We start from the raw sequence: 26,003 nt of genomic DNA, 5'->3' as shown, positions 1-26,003 counted from the left end.
TTACACGGCCATTATAATGTAAATACAGAATGGTAATCAAATGACAATTATGGTACAACTACACTGGGAGAAAGGGGGAGATAGAGAGCAGAAGTTTATGAGTATGGGGTGACTGTGTGCATGTAGTGGCAACAGGGGAAAGTGTTTCAGCTTTATCTTTTTTTTTTTTTTTTTTTGAGATGGAGTTTCACTATTGTTGCCCAGGCTACAGTGCAATGGCACAATCTCAGCTCACTGCAACCTCCACCTCCCGGGTTCAAGCAATTCTCCTGCCTCAGCCTCCTGAGTAGGTGGGATTACAGGCATGCACCACCATGCCCGGCAAGTTTTGTATTTTTAGTAGAGATGGGGTTTCTCCATGTTGGTCAAGCTGGTCTCGAACTCCTGACCTCAGGTGATCTGTCTGCCTTGGCCTCCCAAAGTGCTGGGATTAAAGGCGTGAGCCACCACACCCAGCTCAGTTTATCTTTTTTTTTTTTTTTTTTTTTTTTGAGACAGGGTCTCCCTCTGTCTTCCAAGCTGGAGTGTAGTGGTGTGATCCTGGCTCTACTGCAACCTCCGTCTCCTGGGCTCAAGTGATCGTCCTGCCTCAGCCTCCCAAGTAGCTGGGAGTACACCCAGCTAATTTTTGCTTTTTTTTTTGTAGACAGGATTTTGCTATGTTGCCCAGGCTGGTCTCGAACTGCTGAGCTCAAGCAATCCACTCACCTCGGCCTCCCAAAGTGCTAGGATTACAGGCTTGAGCCACTATGCCCGGCTCAGCTTTCTCTTTCTTAGTGGAAAGATATTGTCTAAAACTGGAAAAATAAGGAGAAACAATACTAGAATGTTAAAGACAGAGGTCAATACAAAATAATCAGCTCAAAAGAGTTGAAATGTTTGTTCCTATAGAGGGAAAAATAGAAGATGGGAAGTGAATGACTGGTGGTTTTTACTAAAATACTTACAGCACTATGCCACTAAAGTATTTGCATATGTAGCTCTGGTTTTTTTGTTTTATTTTTTAGAGATGGGGTTCTCCCTCTATCACTCAGGCTGGAGTACAGGGCACAATATCAGTTCAGTACACCCTTGACCTCCCAGGCTCAAGCAACTCCCAGGCATCAGCCCCACAAGTAGCTGGGACCAGAGGAGTGTGCTACTACTCTTAGCTAATTTTTGTATTTTTTGTAGAGGCGAGGTTTTGCCATGTTGCCCGGCTGGTCTCAAACTCCTGAGCTCAGGCAATCTACCTACCCTGGTCTCTCAAAGTGCTGGGATTACAGGTGTGAGTCACAAAGCCCAGCCATAGCTTTGATTAAAAAAAAAAAAAAAAAAAAAAATTTAATGAGGCTGGGCGTGGTGGCTCACACCTATACTCCCAGCACTTTGGGAGGCTGAGGCAGGAGGATCACTTTAAGCCAGGAGTTCAAGACCAGCCTAGGCAACATAGGGCAACCCTGTCCCTACAAAAAATTTTTTAAAAATTAGCCGAGTGTAGTAGTGCATGTCTGTAGTCCCAGCTACTCGGGAGGCTGTGGCAGGAGGATCGCTTAAACCCAGGGGTTTAAGTATGCAGTGAGTAGCGAGCCGTGATTGTGCCACTGCACTCAAGTATGAGCAACAGAAAAAGATCCTATCTCAACAAAACTCCCCAGCACTTTGGGAAGCCAAGGCAGGAGGACTGCTTGATGCCAGGAGTCTGAGACCAGCGTGGGCAACAAAGTGAGATCCTATCTCTACAAAATATTTCAAAAATCAGTCAGGTGTGGTGGCACATGCCTATGGTCTCAGGTACTCAGGAGGCTGAGGCAGGGGGATAACTTGAGCCCAGGAGCTCAAGGCTGCAGTGAGCTATGATAACACCACTGCACTCCAGCCTAGGCGACAGAGTGAGACTCCATCTCTAAAAAAAATAAATATCAGCCACATAAAAAACTTTTAATGAAAAAACAGACTAGGGCCAGGTACAATGGCTCATGCCTGCAATGCCAGCACTTTGCAAGGTCAAGATGGGAGGACAGCTTGAGGTCAGGAGATAAGACCAGACTAGACAATAACGCAAGACCCTGTCTCTCAAAATTAGCTTGGCATGGTGGTACAGACCTATAGTCCAGCTACTTGGGAAGCTGAGGCAGGAAGATGGCTTGATCCCAGGAGTTTAAGGCAACAGTGAGCCATGATCGTGCCACTGCACTCCAGCCTGGGTGACAGAGCAAGACTCTATTTCTAAAAAAAAAAAAAATTTTTAATAGACTAGCTTTGTCAAGACATTTAAAAAACATGATCAAGGCCGGCACAGTGGCTCACGCCTGTGATCCTAGCACTTTGGGAGGCCGAGGTGGGCGGATCACCTGAGGTCAGGAGTTCAAGACCAGCCTGACCAACACGGTGAAACCCCGAATCTACTGAAAATACAAAAATCAGCCAGGCATGGTGGCGGGTGCCTGTAATCCCAGCTACTCAGGAGGCTGAGGCAGGAGAATCACTTGAACCCAGGAGGCAGAGGTTGCAGTGAGCAGAGATCGTACCATTGCACTCCAGCCTGGGCAACAAAAGCAAAACTCCATCTTAAAATACATAAATAAATAAATAAAATAAATGATCAAATATGATACTTGGAACCTTGTAGAAAGACATTAATTTTGAACACATAAAAAGTTTACCTTTGCGGCTAGGTGCGGTGGCTCATGCCTATAATCCCAGTATTTTGGGAGGCCGAAGTGGGCGGATCCCTTGAGCCCAGGAGGTAAAGACCAGCCTAGGCAACATAGCGAAATCCCATCTCTACAAAAATACAAAAATTTGCTGGCATGGTGGCATGTGTCTGTGGTCCCAGCTACTTGGGGGCCAGGTTGGAGGGGAGGGGGCACTGAGGCAGGGGAATCGTCTGAGCCCAGGAGACCAAGGCTGCAGTGAGGATTGAGAGGGCAAGAGGCACACAGAACATTTAGGTTAGTACTTTGAGAATGCAATTACAGATTAATTTCCTTTATTCATTTTATGCACAGTCACCTTTGTGATTATCACTACAAACAGTTTATAAATTTTGTGACCAGCAAGTCAACAGTAAGAGTAAGTCTGGCAAAGACAAATTAGTGGCTTTCAAGTGAAATATGTACCTACTATTAACAGACGCCAAGCATTTCAGTAATGACTATTTTTCTGTCTTGAGGCAGTACTTTTATTAAGGCAAGAATCATTAGATTTATTCATTAAAGTTAACTTACAAGACAACACTAGCCTAATTCCAATCACTGCAGGTAGGAGAAAGTAACATCACTATAGATACTACATAAATAACATCTGGCTTTTAAAATCAACATATTTGAACTAGTGACATTTTATGTATTACAACTCTTAATAAAACTATGCCATATTCAATTATTTTTAGTCAACAAAGAATTATAAAACATCAGGATAAAGAGTGGTATGGTAGAGAACGGAAATCCTCCTCTTGCATTCTTTTCATTTTCCCTTTGAGGCTCAACAAGGGGGACTGCAGTTCTCCAAGTCAAGAAGCTGCATGGCACCTCTTTCAAACCTATTTCTGTCTCAGTTTTTTTCATGAGAAAATGACACCAAGCTGGTAATACTCTTATTTTTTATATTTTATCCCTTCCCCAATACAAGTCTTTCTTACAGCAGTTTATTAGGGACCTTTAACAGTGTGTTTAAACATTTCAAATCTGCATCCTGCTTAAAAATATATCTTTGAAACCCTCTTTCAATCTGGTCCAGATTCTTCTATCTGGCAAAGTTTTTTGAGTTTTTTTTTTTGAGACAGAATCTTGCTCTGTCGCCCAGGCTGGAGTGCAGTGGCATGATCTCGACTCACTGCAATGTACGCCCACCAGGTTCAAGCTATTCTCCTGCCTCAGCCTCCTGAGTAGCTGGGACTACAGGCACGCGCCACCATGCCCAGCTAATATTTTTTTGTATTTTTAGTAGAAACAAGGTTTCACCAAGTTGGCCAGGCTGGTCTCGGACTCCTGACGTCAAGTGATCCACCCACCTTGGCCTCTCAAAGTGTTGATACTACAGGCGTGAGCCACCGCGCCTGGCCACATACCCTGTTTCATAGGGGAGCAGAAAGACAGGGAATGCAGATAATTCTTTTGAGCGAAAGTAAATCATCAGAATAAATGGACCAGGAAGTGGGCACAGGGAGGTGAGAGAGCAACATTAAAGGAAGATAAGAAACAGAGCAGCACAGGAACAAAGACTGTCTTATTACACGGATAAAGTCACCTAGGTAATATCTTGAAGCTGCCCTCAGAAGAGCAGGTGAAATCTGTCTGAGCTGGGATTGACTGATCTTTCCAGATTATTTTGATGAGATCCCCAAGGAGGGGACTTAAGTCAACTGCATTTCTTTTGGAAAGATGCTTTCTTGGCCAGATGAGGAAATTCTAGAAAGTCCCTCTCTATATGATGGGGGAGGTGGGCATGTTGGGTTGTGAAAGGAAACAAGGTTAGAGGTACCCTGATTCTAAGGTAGCTTCTAAGGCCTCTCAGCATGTCAAAGTGCCAGTCTTTGGGGTATCACTTTCTGAAGCAACATTCCCCTGTCTGAAACTTCCCTAGAAGTTTCAGTTAAAAGCTGAGTTGGTGGTTGTACAGGAAAAAATCAATAGCTGGGCACCAAAGGATCCCATTAAACCAGTCACTCATTTCTGGGAATAGACCAGTCCAATAAAATAACTGTGCCTCATTTCAGGAGCTGGTGTTGCAGATGGGCTCTCAAAGCTAGACCTCTAGTTCCTTTTAAACAGATTACATGGGGAATCAGTTTGCTGAAAAATTTAAGTCTCTAGATTCAATTCTTTTAGAATAAAGAAAAGTATACTTCTTTCTAGGGACAATCTACCTAATTAGTAAGTAAAACAAGCATACAACATTTAATGCTGAATTTTTTTTTTTTTTTTGAGACAGAGTCTAACTCTGTCACCCAGGCTGGAGTGCAGTGGCGCATTCTCGGTTTACTGCAGCCTCCACCTCCCGGGTTCAAGCAATTCTCCTGCCTCAGCCTCCCAGGTAGCTGGGATTACAAGCACGTGCCACCACACGTGGATAATTTTTTGTATTTTTAGTAGAGACAGGGTTTCACTGTGTTACCCAGGATGGTCTCGATCTCCTGACCTTGTGATCCGCCTGCCTCGGCCTCCCAAAGTGCTGGGATTACATGTGTGAGCCACCACACCCGGCGATGCCAAATATTTCTTTAAATGCCATTCAAAGGCCAAATGCGGTGGCTCACGTCTTTAACCCTAGTGCTTTGGGATGCTGAGGTCAGAGGATGGCTTGAGGCCAGGAGTTCAAAACTGGCCTGGGGAACACAGTGATACCCCCTCTCTACAAAAAACATTTTTTAATTAGCCAGGTGTGGAGGCATGTGCCTGCAGTCCTAGCTACTCGGGAGGCTGAGATGGCAGGAGCCTGAGTCCACGAGTTCTAGGTACAGTGAGCTATGATCATGCCAGCCTGGGCAAAAGAGGGAGACTCTGTCTCTAAAAAAAAACTCTAAAAAAAAGAAAAAGCCAATCAGTACTGAAAATAAAAAGATGAAAACACTTACTCAGAAACATGAAGAATATTCTCTTTCCCTTCTTCAATGGAAATGCTGACATCGTCTTTCACGTGTTCTACTGCCAGCAAAGCTCCTATAAATAATATGAAAATATTTTTTATATTTAAAAGCAATGCAGTATTTATAACTGGAATCATAAAGCAATCAGGATGAGTCAACAAACCAATATTAAGTCCTATAAGGAGTGAACTTTTTTCTCAGTAGTCTGTAGGCAGAAAATATAGTCTTTTGTCTCAGAGCAGCAACAAATCAGAATCCAGAATCCATTCACTAGCATATCCAACTGGTTTTGAATTTGTTCAGCTTTCAGTTAGAGACACTGAAATTAATCTGCTTCTCCCTTCAGAGACAAAAAGAAATTAGTATAGTGCCAGCCAGGCATGGTGGCTCATGCCTGTAATCCCAGCACTTTGGGAGGCCGAGGCAGGCGGATCATCTGAGGGCGGGAGTTCAAGACCAGCCTCACCAACATGGAGAAACCCCGTCTCTACTAAAAATATAAAATTAGCCAGTCATGGTGGCGCATGCCTGTAACCCCAGCTACTCGGGAGGCTGAGGCAGGAGAATCGCTTGAACCTGGGAGGTGGAGGTTATGGTGAGCCGAGATTGAGCCACTGCACTCCAGCCTGGGTGACAAGAGCGAAACTGCATCTTAAAAAAAAAAAATAGTATAGTGCCTTACATAAAAGCTTTTGTTAATATGTTGACCTTGGATTTTTAAAAAACTAAAAAAAAAGAAAAAAAAGCTATCGTTAATAGTATTTGAGTGACTATTATGTCTTAGTCACTATGCCAAATGCTTTACAGTTATAATTTTTCATCTTTGGGGTAACCTGTAGAGTTAGATTCAAAGGACATGATATCTCATGCCTATAATCCCAGCACTTTGGGAGGCTGAGGTGGGAGGACTGCTTGAACCCACAAGTTCAAGACCAGCCTGGGCAACATAGTGAGACTCTGTCTCTACAAAAAAATACAAAAATTAGCTAGGCACAGTGGTACACACCTGTGGTCCCAGCTACCCAGGGGGCTGAGGTGGGAGGACTGCTTGAGCCTGGGAAGTCATGGCCGCAGTGAGCCGTGATTGCACCACTGTGTTCCTGCCTGAATGACACAGCGAAACTGTCTCAAAAAAAAAAAAGAGAGATACTTCCATCCCCATTTTACAGAATAGGAAAGTAAGGCTTAAAGGAGTTAAATAACCAGCCTAATGTCCTTGACAAAATATATGGCAGTCAGGATCTGAATGCAAGCCTCATGTAGTCCACAGCTCAAACTCTAAAACAGTGTAATATGGCCTCTTGACACTTAATTGATTCATTAATCCTCTGTCCCTTAATTTGGTTAAGATAGACAGGCCAGGCGCAGTGGCTCACGCCTATAATCCCAGCACTTTGGGAGGATGAGGTGGGCGGATCACCTGAGGTCGGGAGTTCGAGACCAGCCTGACCAACATGGAGAAACCCCATCTCCACTAAAAATACAAAATTAGCCAGGTGTGGTGGCACATGCCTGTAATCCCAGCTACTCAGAAGGTTGAGGCAGGAGAATCGCTTGAACCTGGGAGGCAGAGGTTGTGGTGAGCCAAGATTGCGCTATTGCACTCCAGCCTGGGCAACAAGAGTGAAATTCCGTCTAAAAAAAAAAGATGGACAACTAGCACCCAGATACTGGTTTATAAACACCATGTTCCACTGGAAACAGGGCTGTGGCAAGGAAGGTGCAAAATAAACCTGAAAAATCTTATTGTGTTAAAAAGCAAAGGAGTACTCAAAGAGAGAGAGCACGTATGTCGAAAGGACATAGAGTCTCTACTAAAAATATAAAAATTAGCTGGGCGTGGCGGCACAGGCCTATAGTCCCAGCTACTCGGGAGGCTGAGGCAGGAGGATCGCATGAATCTGGGAGGCAGAGGTTTCAGCGAGCCAAGATCACACTACTGCACTCCAGCCTGGTGACAGGGTGAGACTCCATCTCAAAAAACAAAAAACAAAACAAAACAACATCAACAACAACAAAAGTAAACTACTGTCATAGACAAAAAGATATATGAATTTCAGAAGTATTATCCTAGGCACATATGAGAATATAAGAATACATATAATATGATTCAATTTATATGAAATTATAGAAAAAGCAAAACAAGAGTGACAAAAAGAAGACGAGTCGCTATTAGGTGCCAGGAGTAGGGAAAGAAATGACTGCAAAGGGGCATGAGAGGACTTTCTGAAGTAATGGAAATATTCTACATGATGACTGTGGTGTAGACCACACACTGTATACATTTGTCAATCACTTACAAGTGGTGAACTTAATTGTATACAAGTTATAATTCAATAAAACTAATTTTTAAAAATAAAATAATTTTAAATAGAAAATGAAAATAATACAAATTGTAACTTCTTGAGTAGATTTTGCTATGATTTTTTTAAATGGGAAAAAGAGAAGCTCTCCTCACAGAAAAATGCCAACTAATACCTACAGAAGGAATGGTAGAATTGGAAAGTCACTATCTCGCAAACATCACAAAATCATAAAAATCAAGTTAGGCAGGAAGTATCAACGGATACTGAAACTAGTGGGTGAAGATCTCATGCAAAGTGGAACATTTACATGATTCCAATGCATCTGCCCATTAAAATCAAGGTTAGAATCATCAGTAATGGGAAAATTAAATTCATGCACCAACTGATGGGCTGCAATGAAGAACAAGGAATAACTGCTATTCCTGCGAAAGACACAGAGCCTGAATCTAGACACCAGGAAATATCAGACAACTTAAACAGGGGATATTCTTCAAGTTAAGTGGCCTGTAATCTTCAGAAAGGTCAAAGCTATGAAAGCCAAGGGAAGACTAGGAAGCCATTCCAGACTGAAAGAAACTGGAGAGAGGTGACAGTTAGATGCAAACAAAGCATAATACAGGATTTTGATCTCAACACTATGGAGGGTCTGGTTGTAACAAATAGTGATAGAACAAGGATGGGGTCTGTGCATTAGATGGAAGCATTGTATCCAAGTGTATTTCCTGATTTGGGTGCTTGTGTGAGATCACGTGGAGTTTCCAAGTTTGTTGGGGATGTACACTGGAGTTATGCTGAGATACTGAAGCCTCATATCTACAGTATGCTCTTGGGTGGTACCGGGGAAAAAGGTCTTTGTTCTAGCCTTGCATCTTTGTTTTAAGTTTGAAATTAACATTAAATATATAACATGATGAATGCATATAAAATAGGAAAATTCTAGCAATGCAACCTATTATTTTAAAATGTTTCATCTAATTATATTACTTAAAGATAAAGTGTAATTGAATTAAACAACTGGGAATAATTAAATCAAAAATTAAAAAGGGGGAGGAGCAATTAGAAAAATGATATATTTGATAATTGGCATACAGTTCAAAATGACAAGAGTTTCATAGAATACTGGCAGAATTCTGAGTTCTGTAATACACTACAGAAACAGGCCACCTTCAGGGTGATTTTCTAAATAACAAAAAATGTATCAGGAGGCTGGGCATGGTGGCTCACATCTGTGGTCCTGGCACTTTGGGAGGCCAAGGCGGGCGGACTGCTTGAGGTCAGGAGTTTGAGACCAGCCTGGCCAACATGGCAAAATGCTGTGTCTACTAAAAAATTCAAAAATTAGGCGGGCGTGGTGGTGCGCACCTGTAAGCGCAACTACTCATGTGGCTGAGAACAAGAATCGCTTGATCCTGGGAGACAGAGGTTGCAATGAGCTCGGTCTCAAAAAAAAAAAAAAAAAAAACAGTATCAGGAACTTTAACCATAGTCTCACTTAACTCTGGCAACCAATCCTATCTGTCAGACATTATTCTCCCTTTCTTAAAACAAGGAAACTATGGGAGAAGCTAAATAAGGAACTTGTCAAGGTTTCACAACTAATAAGTGGCAGCCAGGATTGGACTCAGGTCTGCAGGAACGAAACGTCTTTGCTCTCAACCATGAGGGCACTCTAATGCCTCTCCAGCTCAGGAATCAAACCCATTCCTTTTAGAGTTCATTGATTTGTTGTGCGGTTAGTCCATTACTGCAACCAATATGCCAAAACATTATCATCTTTTAAATTTTTAAAATGGCTACTAAGTTGTGTTTTTGTTCAACAACCTTAAAACATGACCAAAGTTGAGAACATAATGAATAATTTCATCAGCCCCACGTGGCCAATTGTACATAAAGGTATGGGCTTCTTGAACATTAAAAAGTACTGTGTGTGTATTATCATACGTATGCATTAACAAATATTAGGTCAGGCTGGGTACCGTGGCTCATGCCTGTAATCCTAGTACTTTGGGAGGCCAAGCCAGGAAGGCTTGAGCCCAGGAGTTTGAGACCAGCCTGGGCAACACAGTGAAACGCCATCTTTCCAAAAAAGACACAAACACAAAATTAGCCAGGCATGGTGGCACGCGTCTGTAGTCCCAGCTACTAAGGAGGCTGAGGTGGGAGGATCATCTGAGCCCGGAAGTTCGAGGCTGCAGTGAGCCTTTAAAGTGCCACTGCACTCCAACCTGGACGATAAAGCAAGACCCTGACTCTCAAAAGAAAAAAAAAATCGGCAAACTACTTAAATTATTCTGTGTAATTTCCCAAAGTAATGAAAAAGCAGAAATTCTAAGCAATCTACCAACAATAACCTTGGTCATGTCGAAAAAATAATTCCAAACAGAACTGAAGATGTATCAGTAAGGAGACAGATCCAATGTTTACTCTGAAATTTACTACACATCCACAGGGTGCAGTAAAAGCAACCGTATCAGTCTACAGTATACCTGGGTGTTTTCCCCAATTACCCTACCACCTTTAATTAAAAATAAATGCAGCCTCAGTTGAAATCCTAAATGCTAATACGCTCGTCTGGGTTCTTTCTTCTGAACTCGATAAAACGTAAGGAAAATTTGACTCAAGAGAACTGAGGATTTCTCCTGAGAGGAGAGGACAGGAAAGGGGGCAAGAAAAGGAGTCAGGGGAAAAATGCTAAAAGAGAAGCGACGATAATTGGATTTTAAGTTTTAAAATCTTATTTCCACGAGCAACTCTCGCTCTCCGGGGGAAAAAGGGAGAGATGAGTTGACTGGGAGTTCATCCCTCTGAGAAGAAGATCCGAAGCGGAGTCTCGTGTTGCCTAGCCTGGGCTCACACTGCGCCTCCCTCCATGCCCGGGAAAACCATCTTCAGGAGCAGATGCACCTGCCGGGGACACGGGGCGAGGGGTGCGGAGCCTCCTCCACGTACAATTCTGGGGCGAAGGGCAGGTCCAACCTCCCAGATGGTGACCACCACTGCGCAAAGCCGGGGCGCAGCGACCTTCCTCGCCCCGCACCCTCCCTGGCTGATGCAACCCACACAGGTCATTGGTCTCGGCCCCTTACCTAGCGGAGGGTCTCCTGAATTCACGGTCAGAGAGAGCGTCGCCATCTCCACCAGTCCCGCTGGTCTACCTGTCAGTACGCCTGGCTGGTGCCAGAACCACGCAGTACCCCGCGAAAGGAAGAAGATGCAACGTGTGCGCGTACCCGACGCCGCCGCAGCTTTCGCTCCGCCCCTGCGCCGCAGCTACTGCCGACACCGCGCACGCCGCGGTGCGACATCGTCGCGCGCCGTCTTCTTCCCTGCCCGCAGGCTCCAGAGCCTGCCACCCCGCCTCTTGGCCGCTAGGGTTAGAACGGCCTGCGTGGCCTTTTGTGCTGCGGTGGGAAAGACGCTGAAGTGGACGGGACTTTACGACACTTCGTCAAGTCAGCAGGTCGTAAAATAGCAGGTTGTAAAAGCATCTTTAAGATGGGATAGGCGTTTATGTGAAGCACAAAACAAAAGCATGCACTGTCTTTATGTAAAAAGAAAAGTCCTGGAAGCATACACACGATAGCCATGATTACGTTGGGAATGGGAGAAGTTTTTCTGGTTGTTTATTTTTTACATACCCCCCCGTTTTTGTTTTTGTTTTTTTTTTTCAAAAGAAGAACGTATTTTCAAGAGTTATTTGCGTATTGAAAATAATGGTTAAAGGAACTATAAAAGACTCTTTAAAAATCACTGCATGCCGGGCGTGGTGGCTCACGCCTGTAATCCCAGCACTTTCGAAGGTGTAGGCGGGCGGATCACCTGAGTCTGGCCAGCATGGTGAAACCCCATCTCTACTAAAAATACAAAAATTAGCCTGGCATGGTGGTGGGCCCCTGTAATCCCAGCTACTTGGGAGGCTGAGGCAGGAGAATCGCTTGAACCTGGGAGGTGGAGGTTGCAGTGAGCCGAGATCGTGCTACTGCATCCAGCCTGGGCGACAGAGGTGAGACTCCTCAAAAAGAAAAAAAAAAAAATCACTGCAGAGGCCGGGCGCGGTGGCTCAGGCCTGTAATCCCAGCACTTTGGGAGGCCCGAGGCGAGCGGATCACGAGATCAGGAGTTCGAGACCAGCTTAATCAACATGGTGAAACTATAGAGACAGGGGTCTCTACTAAAAGTACAAAAATTAGCCGGGAGTGGTAGCGCGCACCTTTAATCCCAGCTACTCGGGGGGCTGAGGCAAGAGAATCGCTTGAACCCGGGAGGAGGAGGTTGCGGTGAGCCGAGATCGCGCCACTGCACTCCAGCCTGGGCGAAAGACTGAGACTCCGTTTCAAAACAAACAAAAAATCACTGCAGATAGGCGTGGTGGCGCGCTCCTGTAGTCTCAGCTATTCAGAAGGCTGAGGCGGGATCGCCTGAGCCCAGGAAGATGAGGCGGTAGTGGCCTCGCCGTGGACTTGCCTGTGAGTAGCCACTACCCTCCAGCCTGGCCGACACAGTGAGAGACCTGATTTAAAAAACAAAACAAAAAAACCTCCGATGCTGCCCCCAGTCATGGAGTCCACAAGTGTTTTTTTCAGCATCTCATCTGATTCTCGCTTTCAAACCCTTTGTGACGGACGTGCATGCATGAGCTCCAGAGATACTCCAAGGTGTATACACACATTCGTGTGTGTGAGCTGCACACACATTTCAAGGGCTGGTGTTAAAGTACGGGGGCCCGGGATGGATTCCGGGAACTATCTCAACCACATCCTCGCCTACACTTTTTCTTAACCTCCCCAAGACATCCTTGTTTTCATAGAAAAATTAGCCTGGCGGGCATGGTGGCACACACCTGTAATTCCAGCTCCTGGGGAGGCTGAGGCAGGAGAATCGCTTGAACTCAGGAGGTGGAGGTTGCAGTGAGCTGAGATTGCACCACTGCACTCCAGCCTGGGCAACAGAGCAAGACTGTGTCTAAAAAACAAGACAAAACAAAACAAAAACACAAGGTAAATAAAAATTGCTACACAGTGAGATATATGTAGCAATAGAAATATGTTCATATTAAAAACATTTTGGGGCCGGGGCACAGTAACTCACACCTGTAATCCCAGCACTTTGGGAGGCTGAGGCGGGTGGGTCACTTGAGGTCAGGAGTTTGAGACCAGCCTGGCTAATATGGTAAAACCCCATCTCTACAAAAAATACAAAAATTAGCTAGGCTTGGTGGCACATGCCTGTAATCCCAGCTACTCTGGAGGCTGAGGCAGGAGAATTGCTTGAGCCCAGAAGGCAGAGGTTGCAGTGACCCGATATCGCATCACTACACTCCAGCCTGGGTGACAGAGTGAGATGTGAGACTCTGTCTAAAAAAAAAAAAATTGAAATGAGAGTAAAAATAATAAAGTTTGCAGAAAGTACAAAGATAGCTCAGAAGATGGAAGATGATTATCCATGTTGAGTGAGGAAGGAAAGACAGAATGGTAAAGGAAAGCTTTGGCTAAAAGATGGCATATTTGGCTGGGCACAGTAATATACCTGTAATCCTGTATGCCTGTAATTACACCTGTAATCCTAGCACTGTGGGAAACCGAGGTGGGAGGATCACTTGAGGCCAGAAGTTTGAGATCAGCCTAGGTAACATAGCGAGGCCCTGTCTCCACAAAGAAAAAAAAAATTAGTTGGGTGTGGTGGTTTATGCCTGTAGTCCCAGTTACGTGGGAGGTTGAGGCGGGAGGGTCACTTGAGTCCATTTGAGGAGTTTAAGGTTGCAGTGAGCTATGATCATGCCATTGTATTCAATCCTTGGCAACAGAGCAAGACCCTGTCCCCCTCCCCGCCCCCAAAAAAAGTATATTTAAGGGATGGGGAAAAAAAGGGGGTAAAAGAAGAACATGAGATAAAACCTGAAGTCATGAAGCTGAGTGTACTGGGAAAACTCTGACCAGTTCGTTATTGCCAGAATATAAAATCTTTTGGAAGTAAGGGACTAAAAGGCTGGAATGTAGGCAGATTAAATTAGGAAGAGTTCTATATATCATGCTGAGGAGCAAGATTTTATCTTATGATAGAAAGTTGGTGAAAAGTTTTAGGCAGAAGCAGGAGATATGATTAGGATCACATTTTAGAAGGATGACTTTAACAATAATATAGGAGATGACTTGGAGTGCACAGAACTGGCATTAGGGAAACCAGTTAAGATGTTATTACCACAGTCCATATGAGAGAAAATAAAAGATGATGGCCTGAACTAAGGCAGTGGAATAAGATCTGAGAATAGAGAACAAGTTTCAGATATATTTAGGAGGTAAAATCAATAATGACAGACAAGATGTTTGGGAAGGTGATGGTGAAAGAAGCAATTTTTTAATTTTTTTTTCTTTTTGATACAGTCTCCCTGTCACCCAGGCTGAAGTGCAGAGGCACAATCTCAGCTCGCTGCAACCTCCGCCTCCCAGGTTCAAGCAATTCTCATCCCTCAGCCTTCCAAGTAGCTGGGATTACAGGCATGTGCCACCACATCCAGCTAATTTTTCTGTATTTTTGGTAGAGATGGGGTTTCGCCATGTTGGCCAAGCTGGTCTCAAACTCTTGGCCTCAAGTGATCCGCCATCCTCGGCCTCCCAAATTGCTGGGATTACACTGCACCCGGCCGAGAAGCAAATTTGCCTAGGTTTATTCCTAGATTTCAGCTGGATAAATGGGTGGATGGTTATGTCATTATCAAAGGAGGGAAGACAAGAGAGGAAACAGAGTTGGCAAATTATTTGGTTCTAGACGGATTTTTTGAGATGTCTGTAAGATATGTAGGTGAAAATATCCTTTACAAATTGCAGATTATAATAATATAATAAAACCTGGGGCTCAGTTGAAATGTTTTGCTGAAGGTGTGAGTAGTTATTAAAATGGATGAGATAAGCCTGGAGAAGAAGATACAGAGCTATGCTATACAGTGTGGTAGGCACTAGACACATATGACCATTTTCTTTTTTCTTTTTCTTTTTTTTTGAGATGGAGTCTCACTCTGTCGCCCAGGCTGGAGTGCAGTGGTGCAATCCCAGCACACTGCAACCTCTGCCTCCCGGGTTCAAGCGATTCTCCTGCCTCAGCCTTCTTAGTAGCTGGGATTAAAGGCACATGCCACCACGCCCAGCTAATTTTTGTATTTTAGTAGAGACGGGATTTCCATGTTGGCTAGGCTGGTCTTGAACTCCTGACCTCAGGTGATCCACCTGCCTTGGCCTCCCAAAGTGCTGGGATTACAGGCGTGAGCCACCATGCCTGGCCTCATTTTATTTTTTCTAACCGCGTCATTGAGATATAATTCACATACCATAAAATTCACCTATTTAAAGTGTATAATTCAGAGTTCAATCATCACCACAATTACTTCTAGAACATTTTATCATCCTCTAAAGAAACTTTGTACCCTTTGGCAGTCACTTCCCATTTCCCCTCAACCCTTGAAATATTTTTTAAAAATGTTTAAGGATATAGATGACTTGAACCCTACCTGCATCCGCAATCTCATTTCTTTTTTATAATTTTTAATACCCAAGTTCTGCCTCAGGATCTATCCCAACCTCATTTTATAACACTCTGCCCCTTGTTCATTTTACTTCAGCCACTGTGGCTTCCTTTAAGTTCTTTTTCTTTGTCTTCTCAGAGATGTTGTTTGCTTCCTATTTACACTAGAAATCTCAGATCTTAGTGTGCCTGACCAGACATCACCTCCACGGAAAACATACTCCTATTTTATGTACAGAAGGTCCTCTTTCAACCCTCCAACCCCACCCCAGTTGCTTTCTAGCTCATCTTCCTGATTTCATTTATAGCATTTACCACAATCTAAAATTTTATTTACTTATTATCTGTCTTGTTTCACAAGAACACATGCTCAACAAAGGAACAGACTTATGGTCACTGTTACATCCACTGTTGAATGTTCAGTACCTGGCTGGGCAAGGTGGATCACACCTGTAATCCCAGCACTTTGGGAGGCCAAGGTGGGTGGATCACCTGAGGTCAGGAGTTCGAGACCAGCCTGGCCAACATGATGAAACCCCAACTCTACTAAAAATTCAAAAAATTAGCCGGGCGTTGTGGCGGGCACCTGTAATCCCAGCTACTCGGGAGGCTGAGGCAGGGGAATCGCTTGAACTTGGGAGGCAGAAGTTGCAGTGAGCCTGGGCAACAAGAGTGAAACACTGTCTCAAAAAAAAAAGAAAGAAAGAATGTTCAGTACCTATGTTCAGTGCCTAACACATAGTAGGTGCTCAATAAATATTTGTTCAATGAATGGAGCCATGGTAAGAGAAAAGATAGTGTTTTAGGGGAACTTTAAATGGTTGAGCATGGCTACAGTATAGGTTAGGGTCAGAGTTGATGCTGGAGAAGGAAGAAGCCATTAAGAGCTTCACATATCATTATAAGGAGTTTGCATTTTATCCTGAAGGCAAAGGAAAGCCATAAAATATTTTGAGTAAGGGGAATGGCATTACATTTGATTTTTAAAAATCACTTTGGGCCCGGTGTGGTAACTCACGCTTGTAAAATCACAGCGTTTTGGGAAGCTGAAGTGGATGGATCCCTTGAGACCAGGATTTTGAGACCAGCTTGTGCAACATGGTGAAACCCCATCTCTACAAAAAATATACAAAAATTAGCCAGGCTTTTTTTTTTTTTTTTGAGATGGAGTCTTGCTTTGTCACCCAGGTTGGAGTGCAGTGGCATGATCTTGGCTCACTGCAACCTACATCTCCTGGGTTCATGCAATTCTCCTGCCTCAGCCTCCCAAGTAGCTGGGATTACAGGCATGTGCCACTATGCCTGGCTAATTTTTGCATTTTTAGTAGAGACAGGATTTCACCATATTGGTCAGGCTGGTCTTGAACTCCTGACCTCAAGTGATCCACCCACCTCAGCCTCCCAAAGTGCTGGGATTACAGGCATGAGCCACCACGCCCAGCTTAGCCAGGCGTTATTGTGCAAACCTGTAGTCTCAGCTACTTGGGGGGCTGAGGCAGGAGAATTGCTTAAGCCTAGGAGGTCAAGGCTGCAGTGAGATATAAGCACACCACTGCACTCCAGCCTGGGTGACAGAGCGAGACCCTGTCTCAAAAACAAAACAAAACAAAAAAATCACTCTGGAGATGACGTGATAAATGGATGAGAGAGACATAGATGGGTTACAGTGTAGGCAGAAAGATTAGTCAAGACACTGCAGGGATCTAGGGAAGAAATAATGGGGTATAAGGGTATAAATTAATGTAATTAATGTAGAGGCAAGAGTAATGGAGAGAGGATTTAGACTCCTACATATCTCACTTACATAAATTGGGTTTTCATATAGGAACCTGAAGAAAATAACTTCAAAGTTATTTTCGGCCGGTTGTGGTGGCTCACACCTGTAATCCCAGCACTTTGGGAGGCCGAGGCAGGTGGATCACCCGAGGTCAGGAGTTCGAGACCAGCCTGGCCAACATGGTGAAACCCCTGTCTCTACTAAAGATACAAAAAATTAGCCAGGTGTGGTGGTGCGCCCCTGTAATCCCAGCTACTCGGGAGGCTGAAGCAGGAAAATCGCTTGAACCCAGGAGGCGGAGGTTGCAGTGAGCTGAGATCACGCCATTGCACTCCAGCCTGGGTGACAGGGTGAGACTCCATCTCAAAAAAAAAAAAAAAAGTTATTATTTGAGGGCTGGGCGCAGTGGCTAACACCTGTAATCCCAACACTTTGGGAGGCTGAGGCAGGCGGATCACCTGAGGTCAGGAGTTTGAGACCAGCCTGGCCAACACGGTGAAACCCCATCTTTACTAAAAATACAAAAATTAGCTGGGCGTGGTGGCACATGCCTGTAATCCCAGCTACTCGGGAGGCTGAGGCAGGAGAATCGCTTGAACCCACGAGGTGGAGGTTGCAGTGAGCCGAGATTGCGCCCCTGCACTCCAGCCTGGCGACAGAGTGAGACTCCGTCTCAAAAAATATATAAATAAATAAAAATAAAGTTATTCTCTTGTTACACTTAGGTTTTTAAAAAATTAGGTTTAGTCCACTATTTACAGATAGAGAACTCCATTCTTAGAGGGAAGCAGATGGATTCAGGTGATGATTTTCTAACTTGGCCAATTAAGATCACCTCATGGGTTTGTAAAATAATTTCTGGAGGGGTCGGTGCAAGAGTGAAGAACTGTTTAGACATAATCATTCAGACATCTCTGTAAGGCATCTAGGTAGGTTTTGGGGTATATAGATCTAGAGTTTTGAGAGTTCTAAGCTAAAGATTTTGGATTAATGAGCAAAAGTGCCACAAAAGTCACACAGGTGGATTAGATCATCTGGTGAGAAAGGAAAAGCATAGGCCAGGTGCAGTGGCTCACACCTATAATCCCAGCACATTGGGAGACAGAGGCAGGAGGATTGCTTGAGGCTCGGAGTTCAAGACCAGCCTGGGCTATATAGCAAGACCCCATCTCTACCAAAAAAAGAAAAAAAAAGAAAGGAGAGAGAGACTAGAACAGAATCTTGGTAAACAGTGACATTTAAGGGAAGGAAGACAAAGAGAAAGCAATAAAGGAGACTGAATAGGAGTGGCTAGGTGAAAAAAGAAAGCCAGGACAATGAGAAGAGAGTTACAAGAGGGAGGGCTCAAAGGTGTCAAGACCACAGAGACCTCTTCCTGCTAGATTATGACACTTCTGTAAAATAATACTATATTACCTTATCTAGTGAGTCCTAGAGTTAAATGATTATCAAAGTCCCTGAATTTCTTAAAATATACAGAAGCAGGCTGAGCGTGGTGGCTCACATTTGTAATCCCAGGACTTTGGGAGGCCGAGGTGGGCAGATCATGAGGTCAGGAGATCGAGACCATCCTGGCTAACACAGCGAAACCCCGTCTGTACTAAAAACACAAAAAATTAGCCAGGGGTGGTGGCACACGCCTGTAGTCCCAGCTAATCGGGAGGCTGAGGCAGGAGAATCGCTTGAGCCCAGGAGGTGGATTTGCAGTGAGCCAAGATTGCACCACTGCACTCTGGCCTGGGTGACAGAGAGCGACTCCGTCTCTAAATAAATAAATAAATAAATAAATAAATACACACACACACACACACACACACACACACAGAGAGAGAGAGAGAGAGAGAGAGAAGCAAAATTGTTGGGATAAACCCTGTGAATTTTTATTTTTATTTTTTGAGACAGAGTCTCGCTTTGTTGCCCAGGCTGGAGTGCAGTGGCACAATCTCAGCTCACTGCAACCTCCGCCTCCCGGGTTCAAGTGATCCTCCTGCCTCAGCCCCCCAGTAGCTGGGATTACAGGCACGTACCACCATGCCCGGCTAATTTTTGTATTTTTAGTAGAGACAGGGTTTCGCCATGTTGGCCAGGCTGGTCTCGAACTCCTGACCTCAGGCGATCCACCCGCCTCGGCCTCCCAAAGTGCTGTGATTACAGGCATGAGCCACTGCGCCTGGCCTGTGAATCTACATCTTAAAAAATCTTCCTAGGTGATTCTGATATGCAGTTGAGTTTGGGAACTGTTAATTTAAACCACGTGTTTGATTTGAAAACAGATAATTTTAATTAAAAGCAATGGACAGAGACCTAAAAATAAAAATCTAGGTATATTAGCAGAATAATTTTGATAGTTTATGTTATAATCTCTCATTGGAAGGAACAGAAGCAAGTACTTAGCTTTCTACAATTAAGCCTTATAATGATGCCACAAGAATAAACTAATCCCCAAAGTCGAGAATGTATAATTTTCAAACGCTTTTTTAAAAAGCTGGTGAATAACAAAGAGCTAGGATTAAATAATTTATTTAAAAAAAAACTTTTCTCATAAATCTGTTTCATCAGCATATATAATAACATCATACGTATTCTTAACTGGAGTAGAAACATTTTTAAAATTACTGTGAAAAACAAGAGTGAGATTCCAGAAACAATTGTGCCCTAAAGAAATCTGGTTTAGGCCAGGTGCGGTGGCTCACGTCTGTAATCTCAGCACTTTGGGAGGCCGAGGCAGACAGATCACGATGTCAGGAGATCAAGACCATCCTGGCTAACACGGTGAAACCCCGTCTCTACTAAAAATACAAAAAATTAGCTGGGCGTGGTGGTGGGTGTCTGCAGTCCCAGCTACGTGGGAGGCTGAGGCAGGAGAATGGCATGAACCTGGGCGGCAGAGCTTTCAGTGAGCCAAGATCACGCCACTACATTCTAGCCTAGGCTACAGAGCGAGACTCCGTCTCAGGAAAAAAAAAGAGAAATCTGGTGTAAAAGATAGGAATGTTGATTGAACATTGACCTGAATTGTCAATTGGAACTAAAGCTTTTTCCCATTTCTCCACCTAAATACAGGAAAACAAATATAACATATTGAGTTTATAAGTTCTCTAGATGTCAAAATTGGTCTGGTTGATTAATCAAGTTAAATTATTTAATTCTATTTTCTATTCCTAAATATAATAACTAAATATAAATCACTGCTCAACAATGAATAAAGGTGGAACTCTAAATCTACCCAATTAGTTTTAAAATGTATTATTTTGAGAATCAAGTCTTTCTCCTAGCTAAGTAAATGAAACTTTCAGTACTTTTTGGGTGTTTTTTTTTTTCGTTTTTTGTTTTTTTTTTCTGAGACAGGGCTTAACTCCTGTCACTCAGGCTGGAGTGCAGTGGCACGATCTCAGCTCACTGCAACCTCCGCATCCCGGGCTCAAGAGATTCTTCTGCTTCAGCCTCTCAAGTAGCTGGGATGACAGGCGCATGACAGAATGCCCAGTTAATTTGTATTTTTGTAGAGATGGGGTCTCACGATATTGCCCAGGCTGGTCTCAAACTCCTGAGCTCAAGTGATCCACCTGCCTTGGCTTCCCAAAGTGCTGGGATTACAGGCGTGAGCCACCGCGCCCGGCCAGATGAAACTTTCCTTTAAGGAACAAGTGCATTTTTAATAGATTCTGGAACTCGGCTTGCATAGTAGTCATAATTCCTCAGTGTGGCCAGGACTCCTGCAGAGTTCATATGCTTCACATCCTTGTGGTACTGAAGAACATTCCCATGGATATCGGTTAACTTGCCTATAGAAAAACATCAATCAATCAATTAATCAATCAATCAAGTTAGTGGCTAATTGGATTGTGGTTTTTCTAGTTATTTTTAAGTGCCTTTTGCTTCCTTATCCAATAGTAGCCAATAAATTCTGGAAAAAATAATGAGTGTCCAGAAAGGTTAAGTTTTAATTCACTTGAAATTTAAGACTACAGAACAATTTTAACTAACTAAAGGATATAAAATTATTTTTTCTCTGATTAAAATTAATTTTATTTAGCATTTTCTTTTCTATTTTTTTTTTTTTTTTTGAGATGGAGTCTTGCCCAGGCTGGAGTGCAGTGGCACAATCTCAGTTACTACAACCTCGGTTCCACTACAAGCCCAGGAGTTCAAGGCTGCAGTGAGCCATGATTGCGCCACTGCATTCCAGCCTGGACAACAGAGACCCTGTGTCAAAAAAAAAGGCTACAAATAAGGGCTAAATTAAATTAACTGTATGCAGATCAAAGTTCAAAAAAAGAGACTATAACTAAAGTAAAACTTGCTGAAAATCTACTGTCTCATCCATCTATCATATGAGGGGTTTGGACTGGATCATCTCTAAGCTTCCTTCTAGCTTTTATATCGTAACAGTCTAAGTAAAATAATATTACTGAGATATTATATCTTAGCATGATATAATTGTAGAAAAACTATGAATTTCCTAAAATAAAACAGACTAACCTCCCACAGCATGTAAAATAACTTCTGGAGCACAAGTATCCCACTTCTTACAACCAGGACTTGCAAATACATAAGCAGAGGCTTTGCCTTCAATCAGCTGAATAATCTGTAAGGGTAAAAATAAGAATTATCCTTTGATAATAGAAAGAATAATTGAAAGTCATGAAAAGATTGAGGTACAGATAAGAAAAACTGCTTGTTTCTATCAAGGATATGTAATCAGTTCCTCTGTTAAAATTAACTCAGTTAAAGCTTTTAGCAGGTTTAAATTATACCAGTATTATGAAGAAATACATAGAATAAATGCATAATAATATAGTGATATGAAGAAAAAATAATGGTCAAAAAAGCTGCAAAGAGGATATCTGAACTGTCTCCATATTCCAAGTTACATAAAGTAACATGTTGCTTTTATTCATGTTGTTTTTATTTTTTAGTGTAAAAGCAATATACATTTACAGCAGAATTAATTCAAGGTTTTTTCAACATCTAAAAAATTGACCATTTATTAGAGGGCTGCGCGTGGTGGCTCACTCCTGTAATCCCAGCACTTTGGGAGGCTGAGACAGGTGGATCACTTGCAGCCAGGAGTTTGAGACCAGCCTGGCCAACATAGCAAAACCCATCTCTACTAAAAATACAAAAAATTAGCTGGGTGTTGTGGTGCATGCCTGTAATCCTAGCTACTTGGGAGGCTGAGGCACAAGAATCACTTGAACCTGGGAGGTGGAGGTTGTAGTGAGCCAAGACTGCACCACTTCACTCCAGACTGGGCGACAGAGCGAGACTCTGTCTCAAACAAACAAACAGCACCCCCTTCAAAAAAAAACCCTGACCATTATTAAATAAAGGACAGAGAAGTATCAAGCAGTACCATAATGTATAAATTGTAATAGATCCTAACAGATGTGCAATGTGACTAGTCTAACAAATACTTTCATAAGTCTTAGGATTACACGTATTGCCATTTCACTACCAAAATACAAACTTTTTTTTAAAAAAATATTTGAAGAGATTTATTCTAAGCCCAATATGAGTGACCATGGCCCATGACACAGCCCTCAGGAAGTCCTGAGAACATGTGCCCAAAGCAGTGGGGAGCAGCTTGGTTGTATACATTTTAGAGAGGCATGAGACATTAATCGAATACATTTAAGAAATACATTGATTTGGTCCAGAAAGGCGGAACAACTCAAAGCGGTGGGGGCGGGGAGGCTTCCAGGATATAGGTGAATTTAAGTATTTTCTGATTGACAATTGATTGGGTTTGTCTAAAGACCTGGGATCTATAGAAAGGGAATGTTCAGATTAAGATAAAGACTGTTGAGACCAAAATTCCTCTGAAGTCTTATAGTGGCTGTCCTTAGATACAATAGGTGACAAATGTTTCCTAATCAGATTTTAGTTAATCTCTTTAGGATTTGGAGGGTCTGAAAGAAAAAGAGCTAGCTATGTTAATAGAGATGATTTACAGATGCAGATTTTTCCCCACAAAGAACAGCTTGCAGCGCCACAAAATACAAACTTTTATAGAGTCATCCTAACAATTCCTCTAATACTGATACACAACTGAGATCACTGCTAGAACTTGCATGACTCTAAATGGTAACCTGCTATCAAACTTTCATTAGTCAATTGACTTTTTTTGGTTATAGTGTAAAATAATTATTATTATAAAACTCAGACTCTACTAGAAATACAAAAATTAGCCAGGCATGGTGGCAGGCGCCTGTAATCCCAGCTACTCAGGAAGCTGAGGCAGGAGAATCGCTTGAACCCAGGAGGTAGAGGTTGCAGTGAGCCGAGATTGTGCCATTGCACTCCAGCCTGGGCAACAGAGCAAGACTCCGTCTCAAAAAAAAAAAAAAAAAAAAAAAAACTATTCAGAAGATACATAAGTAGGACCAGAGTGATAGGATGTGAGGAAGGAAGGAGTCTAGGATGACTTTCAGGTGTTTGGCTGGATCAGTTAGAAAAATGGTGGTGCCATTAGCAGGACAGTAAAACAGGGAGAGAAACACATCCAGAGGTGGGTAGAAAGAGGATGAACTCAAATTGGACATGCTGAATTTGAGATACCTGAGGGATGTCATCATAATGATATCTAGGGGACAATCAGATGAGAAGAGATCAGGGCTAGGGATGTAGATCAAATTGTGTCCCGTTTCATAATTCTCTCAGCAGGTTGGACACCTGGATGAAAGAATGGGGGAAATAGATAGGAAGCGGGCAGGCAGGCCAGATCTTAAGAGTCTGTAGAAGGTCTAGGAAATAATCTAAGAGGGTCCTTGGGAAAATAAGGTCTTTGGCAAGAAGCATGGAGTCATCCTGATGACTTTCATTAACACTGAACTCTCAGATAAAACAAAAAAAAAACCTTGACTCTTAAATTTATTTTTAAAATTTAAATACTGCTGAAATGTACAAATTATGGTCTTTACTCCCATCTCTTTAAACTCTTATTTCGTGTTTTTAAAAGTTGAGTATTTCAATGATTCACTTGCATTTCAGAGCAGATGACAGACATTTTTCATACCTTATTTCCTGCTCCTCCTACTCGCAGCACAGCATCGGGGTTCATAGCAGCAACGCAGTCAGTAACCAACTTGTTGCTATGGGATCGAGTAGTTGTGATAATGTGTTTCCCAGCAGGGACTTCTTTCAGCTGAAACCCAAAGGCGCCTAAACCTAAAACTCCCCAGATTGTCCTCCCCAACACAGCATCTGGTCCTGCCTGTGTAAACGAGTGAAACAACAAGACTTGTGGTTATTTGGAGAAGAAGGTTAGCCCATAAATAGAATATTCAGTTATATTAGCATCATGATTTAAAAAATAAAAACATGATAGCCAGGCACGGTGGCTCACACCTGTAATCCCAGCACTTTGGGAGGCCGAGGCGGGCGGATCACGAGGTCAGGAGATCTAAACCATCCTGGCTAACACGGTGAAACCCCGTCTCTACTAAAAATACAAAAAATTAGCCGGGCGTGATGGTGGCCGCCTGTAATCCCAGCTACTTGGGAGGCTGAGGTAGGAGAATGGCGTGAACCTGGGAGGCGGAGGTTGCAGTGAGCCAAGATCGCGCCACTGCACTCCAGTCTGGGTGACAGACCAAGACTCCGTCTCAAAAAACATGATAACGTTATAAAGTACAAGAACAATATCACTGACAAAGAACTTTTCCTGAAAGAATCTGCTGATTATTCTCATTACTGTTCTGGTTAACAGTTTCAAAGAACTTTTGGTTATTCCCTGGAATCCTTATAAACTGATTTCTGTTTATAATGTGCGGAAACATCATGAACTGATTACTGTTTCTCTGAATTATCTAATGATCTCTTTGTTGTATTTGAAAATGGCCATTTTCAGAAGGTACTAAGATCCCCAGGAAATGAAATACCATGTATTGATAACTACTTTTCATTATCCAAGAAATATTAAAAATCATGTTGCTACAGGAATAGGTAATGATGACAATGTATTTGGCTGCTATGGAGATAGGGCAACTGAATAAGCCAATACAATATTGAAGAGTAGCCATGGATAATGGGATGAGAGTTAAGATTTTGCTGACAATTGTAGTAGCAAAATGACAATGATAATGCAATCTTAGAATCTATATTTTCCTTTGCAGAACTCAGTTTCAACCACATTGTTATAACTATACACTTGATATAGAAAAAAAATCTGTATTTCATGGAAATTAAAACTGATACATAAAATGATTGATGCAAAGTCATCAAAATACAATTATATTAATATAGTAGACATATATTATAGAGATATACATATTGTACTGAACACCAAACATGTACCAGGCACCATTCTAAGTGCTTTACATGTATTATCTCTCTTTCAATCCTCAAAGCACACCCATGAAGTAGGTATTCTCATCCTTAAAGATGAGAAAAATGAAAGGTGGAATCATTAAGTAACCTGACTAAAGGCTCTAAGAAGTTCCTAACCAAAGATTGGCTCATCTGTCTTCAAAGATGATATTCTTAAACACTATATTAGACTGCCTAAGTTTACCTGTCAAAATGTTTTCACACACATCATCTTATTTGTCCTAGAGCAGTACCCTGGGTGTTGTTATTGTGAAATATACTTAGGTTGCAGGTTGGGTTCCCTGGGAAGCAGACTGAGGCAGGTGGTATGTTTGTTAGGAAGTGCGCTTGGTATCAACACCTGTGGAAGGAGGAGGAGGGTGTGGGCAGAGGGAAGAAATAAGCTGTGATGCAGGTACAACAAGAGCTGACTCTACAGGGAGCTGTTCCTATGCGGGGAATCTGGAGCTACAATAGCCTTTCAGGGTAGTCCCAAATTGGGATGAGATGTCAGGTCTTGAAACTC

General features: G+C 42.8%; 2 protein-coding genes across 9 annotated transcripts in view; both read right to left on the bottom strand.

Moving 5' to 3' along the window:
• Positions 1–13,511, bottom strand: part of EPRS1 (glutamyl-prolyl-tRNA synthetase 1) — an 84,051-nt gene extending 70,540 nt beyond the window's left edge. Inside the window, exons 1-4 of one of the 2 annotated variants that reach the window (XM_063671985.1) lie at positions 13,402–13,511; positions 12,716–12,837; positions 10,962–11,437; positions 5,558–5,642 (exon numbers count right to left, since the gene is read on the bottom strand). In XM_063671985.1, the coding sequence (XP_063528055.1) occupies positions 5,558–5,642; positions 10,962–11,007 (131 nt within the window). In that variant the 5' untranslated portion in view covers positions 11,008–11,437; positions 12,716–12,837; positions 13,402–13,511. The remainder of the gene's footprint in view (positions 1–5,557; positions 5,643–10,961; positions 11,438–12,715; positions 12,838–13,401) is intronic. The other variant, XM_054478738.2, reaches the window with a different exon arrangement.
• A 6,160-nt stretch (positions 13,512–19,671) lies between these two features.
• BPNT1 (3'(2'), 5'-bisphosphate nucleotidase 1) overlaps positions 19,672–26,003 on the bottom strand; it is a 30,582-nt gene continuing 24,250 nt past the window's right edge. For all 7 annotated transcript variants that reach the window (XM_063672017.1, XM_063672025.1, XM_063672032.1 and 4 more), the window contains 3 exons: positions 24,186–24,383; positions 21,650–21,755; positions 19,672–20,952 (listed from right to left, as the gene is read on the bottom strand). In XM_063672017.1, the coding sequence (XP_063528087.1) occupies positions 20,804–20,952; positions 21,650–21,755; positions 24,186–24,383 (453 nt within the window). In that variant the 3' untranslated portion in view covers positions 19,672–20,803. The remainder of the gene's footprint in view (positions 20,953–21,649; positions 21,756–24,185; positions 24,384–26,003) is intronic.

The sequence above is a fragment of the Pongo pygmaeus genome, chromosome 1 (genome assembly GCF_028885625.2).
Source record: "Pongo pygmaeus isolate AG05252 chromosome 1, NHGRI_mPonPyg2-v2.0_pri, whole genome shotgun sequence".
In the NCBI taxonomy this organism is placed as follows: domain Eukaryota; kingdom Metazoa; phylum Chordata; class Mammalia; order Primates; family Hominidae; genus Pongo; species Pongo pygmaeus.
This window is presented reverse-complemented; position numbering and strand designations above follow the sequence as displayed.